General features: G+C 40.0%; 1 protein-coding gene across 11 annotated transcripts in view; it reads right to left on the minus strand.

The window, feature by feature from the left end:
- LOC108756856 (talin-1) overlaps positions 1–10859 on the minus strand; it is a 60348-nt gene that overhangs the window by 8491 nt on the left and 40998 nt on the right. For 7 of the 11 annotated variants that reach the window (XM_018500960.1, XM_018500962.1, XM_018500961.1 and 4 more), the window contains 9 exons: positions 8576–8977; positions 8188–8458; positions 7618–8121; positions 7164–7261; positions 6517–6605; positions 5269–5727; positions 5127–5162; positions 2705–4515; positions 180–2082 (listed from right to left, as the gene is read on the minus strand). In XM_018500960.1, the coding sequence (XP_018356462.1) occupies positions 180–2082; positions 2705–4515; positions 5127–5162; positions 5269–5727; positions 6517–6605; positions 7164–7261; positions 7618–8121; positions 8188–8458; positions 8576–8977 (5573 nt within the window). The remainder of the gene's footprint in view (positions 1–179; positions 2083–2704; positions 4516–5126; positions 5163–5268; positions 5728–6516; positions 6606–7163; positions 7262–7617; positions 8122–8187; positions 8459–8575; positions 8978–10859) is intronic. The other 4 variants (XM_018500966.1, XM_018500967.1, XM_018500971.1 and 1 more) reach the window with 1 other exon arrangement.

Here is a 10859-nt window from a genome sequence, read left to right on the forward strand (position 1 = left end):
TAGCAATAAAATTCGCTCTAGAGCAACAAATTAGTAACAAAACAAAATAGCACTAAATTTTTGATCATGTCCCAACTCGATTTGCGAGGGTGGAGGGAGGATCCAGGTTAATACGCGTAATAAATTATTAAGGGTGCTTTGTACTTATAATTGCCAAAATTGCGATAAAGACTACTCACTATTTCTTGTGCCAGTCGAGCGATCTCTTTGGCAGCTTCGACCATCCTTGTCTGATAATCCACGTAAGAGTCTACAGTGTCGATAGTGGACATACGATGATCCTCCAATCTCACCATCGCACGAGAAATCGTGTCGATCAGACCAGTAACGATGCCCGCAGATGTCGATATGGTCTCCAAGGTGTTCTGTAACTCTTGAAGCGCGTCTTTAGTGGACTCAACGGTCTCGTCCACCTCAGTATGTAACGCAACGGCCTTCGGATTGCCGCCGGATTCCTTGGTGATATAAATCAATTGCAACGCAGATTCGGCTACGGTCTTCGTCTGATCCAACAATACCATCTGCTGCTTCGAGTGCACCATATTGGACGCGGCACCGATTGCGCCGGAAACGAGCGGTTCCGAGTAAAGAGCGATCTGATTGACGGCGTGGCCGACATTCTCTGCCTCGTACTTGGCAGCGGTACGCAACGGCTCCAGCTTTTCACGCAGCTCGCTTGCACTGCTCTCCATCTGATCGGTGAATCCCTGCACGGTATTCTCGCGGCGCGGCATTAGCGCCTGTGAAACTGCGCTCAGCGAAGCGGCGTCGAGCTCGCGTATTCGCGCCGACAATTTCTCAATCGCAGCATCGCATTCCTTCTGACCAGGCGCCTTGTCGCGGATCGACGCTACCAGCGATTTGATTGAATCGCTAACGCTCTTGCTGTGATTGGCCAGCAGCTGCCAGGTCGGCGGATCCTTCGGACTGACCGCGAGACTCTTGGCCGCCAGTACCATCGCGCAAGAGCCGTCGATGATGGACTTGCCAGCGCTGGTGATCGGCTCCTGGGCGGCTCTAGCTGCAATGGATATTTTGGCCGGCTGGCTCGCGAATTCGGGAGAACCCGCGAACGTGCAGAGATTATCGACCGCCTCGAGTAAAGGTTTCGTAGCTTCCGCACACTTTTCGCGGTTGATATCGGAATAATTCTGATCGAGCGCTTTGATTTCCTTAACGAGGCACGCTGTTGAATTGGCGACGTCTTTGGCAGACTGAACAAAGTGCCGCTTGGCTACAGGATTGCTAGTTTTGCTGGACGCGAGTCTGCATGCGTTACAAAGCGCGCTGGTATGCTTGGCAATCATAGTAGCGGCCGAGAGCACTTGCTGTTGCGTGCTGGTCGGGCTACCGAGACTCTGGCAACCACTATGAATGGCCTGCGCTGCTCGCAGGAATTGCGCCTGATCCACCAGACCCGGTTTGCCCGCTACCGACGTGGGATCGCTCACACCCGCCAGATAGGCTGCTTGAGCCGCTGCTTCGATCAAGCCGCAAATCGAAGAGGAGACTCCGCGAACCGCGATAGAGAACTGCTCGTGTTCCGACTTTTTCGCGTGATTCGCGATGCCGGTCATACCATCCCCGAGGCTCTTGCTCTTTTCCATGACTGTCTCTAAGCATTCGAAATACGAGGCATCGGAGATGGGTTCGCTTGGATTGTCCAACAGAGATCGCATGGATTGAATGTTCCTGATAGCGTTGTCGCACTCATTCTGTCCGGGCGCCGCCGAGGTGCACACGTCCACTAGATAATTTATAGAATCAGTGACTGCTCGAGCCGCCGCCGACAGTTGATTCTTCGCGTTTGGCGCAGTGGGATCAGCCGCAATCGATTTAGCGGTCATGAGAAGCTTGCTGGACGTCATACTAACATTCTTTAACGATACTACCACCTGACTGCGGGTTTCAATCGTTGTCTGACTTGCCATCTCCATACCCACACCCAACAAATCTCCAAAAGCATTGGTAAACTGTTTCGATGAATTTGCAAGTTGTACGGGCGAACGTACGGACGATACTACATTCGATGATGCATCGTTCAAATTGGCGGCAGCGTTGTTGAGATCACTCTGCAATTGCCTGCAAAGTAAAAATGCAAAGCGTAAAAATTGAAATAGTAGTCTCCCTACATGTCAATTATTTCTATGTGTACAGTAGCAAGCAATAGAATTTTTTCTTAATCAGTACAGTGAAAAAAAAATATGACTATGTAAAGCTGTTCAGTGGTAATTTTAATATGAACTAAACTAGAAATATGCTATTTGTTTTTCGCGCGCGCTGAAGCTCCAGATATTTTCATCAGATAACATTTAAAGGTCAACTCACATCTGCTCTATGCCGGAGTAAAGCCTATATCAGACTAAAAATTGAAATTTGACGAATCAAAGCAAAGTTTGCTAAGCTTGATATTAATTTGAAACGAATGTAAATCATTTCCTTGATTAATATTCTTTGTTTAATTGAAAAATTATATTTTATTATACTTTTTATATTCAACGACACAATATATGATTGCAGTTTTTTTTTACTAAAAACCACGTGCTTGTTTCAAAACTGCGGCTCCCCTCCGTTACAAACGAAACAGCAAACGTACTTTTCCTATTGCCCTTATTATCTTTTTGTTGTTTATAATTAAAGAAATAAATTTTCTATTTCCAAGAATATTGCTCTGCTTTATTACCAATCAACAAAAACTAATTACCCATAACTCTTGCTTGTTTGCGGAAACTCGTTCAAGTTGAGCACTTGAGTCATATCGTCGATGTTGCATATCGCTTCGTCGACGTCTCTTTGCCCGGGTAGACAGGACACGCATTTATTCAATGAATTGGAGACATCTTTTGCAACTGCAGCTAGATTGGCCTCGTTCTCAGGATCATCGGGATTCTTCAGTACACGTCGAGCTTCCTTCACCAGTCGTAGCGATCGCAGGATCACATCGTCTGCTGTCATCAGCACCTTCTTTTGCGTTTCCGACTGATTGGATGTGGCGGCTACACCGCGTACGGCGTACGTGAGATCTTTCAAGGCCGACGCGGTTTCTCTAGCTGCGCTTCCGGTGTAATTCTCATTGCCCTGTTTGGCGGCGGATAACAGCTGCGCCATAGCGAATCCAACGTTCTTCGACGTGGCACCAAGTCGCAACGCGGTTGATTCCGTCGTCTCTTCCGGTAACGGTCGCAACGAGGCGGCCTCGACGGCGCGATAAAACTCGCCTAGTTCATCCTTCAGGCTATTTATTAGCTCCTCCGCGGCGTCAAGCTCCAATCCGCCACAGGCTTCCCTGGCACGCGTCACCGCCGAGCGAAGATCCGCTAACGAAGACCCCAACTGCTGCGAAGTGTTATTCAGCTGTATGGCGGATGCCTGATCGGTGACCGTCGGCAGAACGGCTCTGGCTGCTTTCACAACGGCGGTGCCTGGTTGCAGAAACTGCTCGGAAGCATTTATCAGGTTCAACTGAGCCGTAGAATTATCCGGCTGTGCCTGTGTGCCCTTTACTCCCGATACAAGATATGGAATTTGCTGCGCCATCATGCGACATTCCATGTTTAGCTCCTCCTGGCTGGCCGGGTTAGTGTTGTGGTGGCCGGCACCAGAGGATGCCGCGATACATTGCGTGGCCGTAGATGCGGCCTGTTTGGCGCACGCCTCTAGACGTGTGATAAGTTTTCTACGTAACGCCGGGGTTGCTGCCGCTGTAGTCGCAGCTCGCAACTCTTCCGCTGCTTGGCGCAGTTGATCTTGCATCTTGGCGTCGTGAGGGCTGCTAGCGCACTGCCGTGCCGCCTCCACCATCTTGGCAGTGGCGTCGGCGAGTAGCTTTGCCGCCGCTAATAGACGCTGTTGCTGCTCTGAGTCTGTCTGCCTTTCCGCCTCACCTTTAATACTCTGAATCAACTGCGCGGTAGCTTGACCGACCACTCTCGCCTGTCGTACCATCTCGCCGGCATCGCCAGTGCTGGCGAACAGTTTGTCTGTTGCAACCAAAATAGTTTCCACCGCACCTTCCTGGATTGATTCCTTGGCGCGTTCTCTAGTGGCGGTCTTAATGTGATTGAGAAGATCGTTCAAGGTACGACTGACCTCGGCGGCTGCAATGCTCAGCTCCTTCAGTAAGTTTTCATCGCTACACGTTTCGTTGCAAACTTGAACTAGACGTTCCACAGCCTTCGTTACTTCGCGAACGGCATTCATTAGTTGCGTCTGACAGGCGGGTGAGTGTAAAGTCGGTGCTACGACTTTTGCGCAAGCTACGAGCTGAGATGTAGCCAGTGCGCACTGGGTTGCAGCTGATATCACTCTATTCTGCGTGGCGGAGTCTTCGCATGTGGCCGCTATATTCTTTGCTTTCAATACCAGAGCAGCAGTGGTATTGGCCACGGCTTTAGCGAGCGCGAGTAACATGTCTTGCAGCTCGCGGTTCGAGTCATCCTCCTCGCCAATAGTTGTCAATACTTGATGCGACGCTTCACCCACTCGTGACGCCGCATTTAATAGATTCTGCCGCGGCTAAAAGGTAAGCAAAGAATAACTCACATGATATCCAAAAATATATAAAATAAGAAATAAACGAAAAGATTTAAAATAATAATTCGTATTTGATAAGTCTTTTTAAATATTTTAAACCCTTAAACACCTCGCTATGGAAACAACACACTGGTGTATGGCATACTCAACTTAATTGGACTGCTTATAATTTTTATAAAAATAAATATATTGTAAAAAAAATTTTTTTTCGATTAAAACAGCAGATATTAAAGAACGTAAGGATATCAAATAGATGTATGTATTTTTATTAATAAAAAAATAAGTAATAAAGTAAATAGAAGTTCCGAAAGATGATTTTTCGAAAAAGAATATGGCATACTGAGTATGCCATATCAAGAGTGATATTGAAGGGTTAAATAAAGGGATTACATCTTTTAGCCAACTATGCCACAGGGAATATAGATTAATTTTACATTTATTTATGTACATTCAAAAATTTTTATTAACAAAATTTGCAACTCAAAGATATAGTAGGATCAAGATAAAGATCAAGTGCTCGCAAAGAAGTTTAGTGCATCCGTAAAAGCAGGTCTAATATTATTGCGCTACAAAGCTTAAATGTTAGTGCTTACATATTGCCCATAGAGCGTAGATGTTATGTAGAAAGGCTGTAGAGAAAGAGGAGAGTTGAAATAACATTTAACTTTACATTCGCAAACTGATTACGTATTATATACTTTATATGCAATTCTCTCATAGACACAACAAACTCACCTCCTTGGTCTCAGGTTCTGTGGCCTTCAGTAAATCCGAGAATGCAGAACATAGTTTCCTGGCGGCGTCTAATAGTCGCTCGCCGGATGACTCATCATCCATGAGAGCAGCTATCATTCGCACGCCTTTCGTCATTTCAGGTAAATTCGTGGCGATTGTGGTAATTGCTGCTCCCACTGCCGTGTGATCGACATCGTCTGCTGGTCCGGAAGTTAACGTGACCACCTGGGCGGTCGCGGCGTTCATCGCTGCGATCTGTGAGCCCACATTCTGTTTGTGGGTGTCGATCGTCTGCTCGATCCATCTTAGAGACGCCGGATCCGTACCGAGTTCGGGTAATTGAGCCTTTGTAATCAGTTCTGTCTCAGCGATATGGATCACCTCGTGACCAGCGGTGATGGTTGATAATAAGGCACGTTGCGGTTCAGATAGGACGGATGTCACCTTTGTCTGTTGGACCTATAGTTTTAAACATTCATTACATTGTAAATGTACGTATAGCCGTGGCAAATTTGACTGAATGATTGGTAGTACCATAAAAAAAAGATATTTTTCGCGTAAATGCAGTTGGGATTGAAACGTTTTGCTTGTAACAATCAATAAATGAACGTAAATGAAATGCGCGTACATAACAAAGCGGTAAACTGCAACAAATAGTTGCGATACAGAGTTTACTGATACTGATTGAATATGAGCAAGTATTTTGTCGTGAGAAAGCATGAATCGTAAGTAGACGCATTGCGATAAGTAGAGATTGCAGATCTATCCAGTAAGCACTGTACTGAGAGAAAGTCGATCAACGAACATGAAACGCAAACGAATCAGTCCGAAGAAATAAATAAATTAAATATAATAAAAAAAGTTCTATAAACTGAAAGAGATAACTGAAAATGTTATCGTAGTGTACCTACTCTGTGTCCGCAATAGAAGGCGCCTAGCATGAAAATAAATTTAACCGTCTATTAGTTATTTAAAATTTCGCTCTCTAATGTGCAGTATAATCATCTCATCGGTGCGATTTTAGATATTCACAAAATATCATTCCAAATACATACATCCCCATACATATATCCCCACAATCAAAATCGTAAATAATTACACAATAGAGAGACACGATTTGCTGAAGTCAAAAGTTTCCGAAGGCTCTCCAATTTTTACACTTCAAGGCGCATATATATTTATAACAAGCAACTAAAAGACATTGACATGAGCTTGAGAGCAGCTTGGACGCATTTTAGAGATGCTTACCATAGGCGGAGCATGAGCGATGTTCACCTGTCCACTGACAGTCGTATACTGGGCACCACCTATGTGACCGGTTCCATACGGTCGAGCCCCTATAAATCACACCGTGCACTCTAACTCTATAGCTGTATTTACAATTATTAACAATCTCGATCGAGTCCTCGATACTGTAAAATCTGTTCATTTAATCAATTATTTTCCGTTAAAAGCTAAAAGCGAGTTTAATATAATACTTAATTATTTAATTTTTTTTATTATAAGCGACACTTTTGCAAATGCTAGCTTAACGTGTATTTACAAAATAAAAAGTGTATGTATGTATATATATATATATACAAAACCACATATTAACAGCTAACAATCACAAGATCCGAGGATTCAATCGTGCAAAGAAATGCTAATTAATTAATTTTTCTAAATACCTTAATATCTTAAAAGAGCGGTGTACCAGAACTTAAAAAATTTATAAAGCAAACATAATTTTCAATTTATAAAAATAATACAGTTTTGGAAGCTGCCATATACATCCAAATAAAAGTCTGATAAATATACAATCGCTGTTGATGTAACAAGATAATCTTTAGTAAAAATTGTGATAAAATTACTTAAGAGATAAAACGTGAAGTAAAATATAATAAAATTTTGCTTACCATCTCCTCCGGCCCTCATAACAGCTGGTATTGCGACTGAAACAGCTTCTACATTTCCTTTACCAACATTGCTAGTCTCATGTTGCATGATGGTGGCTCTGTTGAATGAAAACGCACATGAAAAATCTTAATTAGTGTTTTTTATTTAAATTTTTATTAAAAAATTTTAATTTTAATTTTTTTAATGCGAATTATATACCCGTTAGAATTGGAAATCGCTCGAACACACTTGTTTGCGTGACTTCTTAAAAACTCTTCCATGATTACATTAGATTAACGTGAAATATTGTTAGAATGTGACACACAATTGAACGTAAGTCGGTCGCTTTAAGACGAGTCCGACTCTCATCGAGAACTGATAATTGCTCTAACACTCTCTTAATAGCTATTATTACTTCTGTCCACATTCAGCTCAGAGGAACTAACATGTACTGAGAGTGTGAGAGATACTCACTTTAATGGCGACACGCTATCCTCCACCATAGTAGATCCCTCATCTCCCTCAATACCGAAGTGATCCTTCGCTTTCTGTTTCTTCAGGATAATGTCAATATAACCAGCGATCAACTGGAGTATCTGCTCTGCTTCGGTAGTCTGTACACTGTAATATTGATCAGAATAGTCGCCAAAGTCAAGGGTGAAGGTGTTCGGTGAGGCGCCCCAACGCCGCACGGTCGTTAACGGCCACGTCTTTAGAATTTCTTTCGTTTTCTCGTCAAGTCGCAGGACCGAATCCTTTGTCACGCCGAGCAGACGCGGTACCAGTTTGTTCTTGCCCTTCATCTTCTCCTTCACTAAGAAGAACGTGACGCCGTACGTATTCAGTGACCTGGCGGTTTTAGTATACAGAACCTTTGCGTCCAGCTCTGAGAGTCCAATATGCTTCTTGTGTTCTGCGAAGACCTTCTTTTCGATTCCTTTCACTTTTACATACGATTGTGGTAGAAACTCTTTAAGACTGAAAAAGAATGATACGAAATATTAATCGATATAGCATCGAGGAATCATATTAAATGCAACTCACTCCAAGAAACCCGGTTTATGTTTCTCCTCTTTGTGATCGCCAAACTGGATTTGGCACTGAATCCCAGCGAAAACGCAAGCCTTTTCCTGAGTAATTGGATGTGTACCGTCCAAAATCGCATCTCGCGCTTGCACATATAACAGCGACAATTGTACAGGATCGCGACTATCGATATTTTGATCCGAGAAAAAGAATTTCCTCCTCAACAAAACGGTTTCAGATTCGTCTATACCTTGTTCGCGCAAGGTCTTACTCGGATCTATCCAATTTACTGTGAATAAAAAAAAACATAAGTAAAAATGTATTTCACAAACTTATACCATAATACGGGCAGACTGTAACGGAATGTTGATCTAAATATGTATCAATGTGAGTTCAAGAATGTTACCTTCGTCATCGGTTTTTAACTTCTTTCTCAATTGTTCCATCTTTGTATCTCTTTCGCCCTTCTCTTCTTTCTTTCTCTTCAACGTGAGAGTGCCGAAATTTCCAGGTTTCTGATTCTCGTTTTCATCTTCCACCAGCTCGCGCACCAAAGAATACTCGTCGTGATTCGTGATACCTATCTTTGTACATATCACTACCATGAGATTAGCCACGGGCTGACTATCGTCCACCAACATAGTCTTCAACGTTCCGTCCAGCATACGGACCCGAAGTGTACGGAGCTTACGACGGTACTCGAGCAGATCTCCATTCCTCAACATATAGTAATCGAGATTTCGTCCGGGCTCAAGCCAGATTCCCTTTTTCACGTCTTCATCAGCGAGAAACAGGCCATAATCTTTCGCTACGCAAAGAATAATAAAGATAATCTTGGAATCATATTTTTATGACTTAATACAGTTTCGGCCATAAATATAAAGTCCTTAATTTATTATTTTTTCTTGCAAAAAACACAGTAATAAAAGCTGAAAGGAAACAGAATATTAAAATTGTTATATAAAAATAAACGTTCTCCTCAATATAAAATATTTTTTAATTTATTTTTTTTTTAGATATAGAATGCCTATCATCAATTTTGGGAAATGCTCTATGGTCAAGACTGTATAATATTTTGTCGTATACATTTTAGAAATAAACTAAATGTACATTTAAAAACAAATCGGCTCATGCAATTCATAAAATGTAGAGGATAAAGAGACTAATAAAAATATAAATGTTTTATAAAGTAACAATAAATAAAATACAATTTAATTTATATTAGTTAAATTTATCGAGGCAGTATTTTTATCAAAGTAAATTAAATTTCATAATATAATTCTTTAAATATTATAAATAAATTAAGAACTCTAAATAAAAAAATAAATAAAAAAATAACAAACGCTTTTAAAGCCAACACAAGAAGGTCGTGTCATTAATTTAATATAATAATATGGCAAATTACATGAATTTATTTCTGCATATTAACAATAAATTAATAAAGACAATGATTCACATTAATAAACATTTCGACCATCGTTTTTATCTTCAGTTTTAATAGTATAATTTTCGGAATCGCAAAATTGACAAATAAAAAAACAACTAATACGAATCGTACGCGGTTATCAAAGAGTAAAACTAATTCTGAAATAATGAAGAAGAAATCCTCGTCAGTAATCGACAATGTAATTGCGATCATCATCTTGTGCAACATTCATTTTATACTGAAGATAGTTCAAAGAAAGAATCAAAACGTCTAAATCAAATTTCATTATAATATGTAAATTAAATTTCATTATGTAAAAATTATTTTTACGCTCCGATAACCGTGTACCACTCGTCATCAGCCGATTTTCCAAACATTCTCCAATTTTAAATTACAAACAATTAAACCAAGATACATAAATTAGTATATTTACGAACTGTTATAGAGCACGTAAATAAAATGATGAAGCCAATTAATAAAGTATTTAATGTCGACCGACGATTTGTCCAAAATAGACAATTAGCAATGCATCTATAATACTGCATAAATTACATTTTTTAATATAATACTGTTTAAAAATTAAACCTTTAAATATTCTTTTTCTTTTTATGTTAGTTGACTAATGAGATGCATTGACATTTCCGCAATATCTTTTATCTGTATCGTCCCATAATAATACTGTCAGTAATAAAAAAAATTAATAAAATGAAATTTAACTTTAGTATGATATTGTTATTTTTGATTACCTTCCCATTAACACTAGGATTTGTGAAACCTTGCAACTTTGTCACGCTATATCTCTGAACTGAATACATATTTTTTAATAGCTCAAACCGTGTAAAATTTATATCTCAAAGTCGTACGAAGATAAATATGAATTAAATAAACAATATTTTATTTTTAATTAATTACAATGCTTAAAAAAAATTTTATTGAAAAAATTTGCAAAAAATGACTACTTTGGACAAAAAATTTTTGAATTTTTAAATTTAATATTCAAGCAAAAACCCGTAGGATTTTTTTAGTTAACCCTTTGGATTAACAAAAGGAAAATAGTACGATGTGAATCACTCAAAAAAGTATAATTATTTGAACTATCAAAAATCGACATTTTTTAAGAATCTATATATTTTAAATCTACAATTTAATAAATAAAATTTTATTATTTAAACAATATAAAAGAGTAATAATATATAAATAGATAAAGGATTGTACATGTATAAATATTATAGTATGTATAATTAAGTTTATTAGAATTTAGTTT

This window comes from Trachymyrmex septentrionalis, unplaced genomic scaffold, assembly GCF_001594115.1.
Source record: "Trachymyrmex septentrionalis isolate Tsep2-gDNA-1 unplaced genomic scaffold, Tsep1.0 scaffold13, whole genome shotgun sequence".
In the NCBI taxonomy this organism is placed as follows: Eukaryota; Metazoa; Arthropoda; class Insecta; order Hymenoptera; family Formicidae; genus Trachymyrmex; species Trachymyrmex septentrionalis.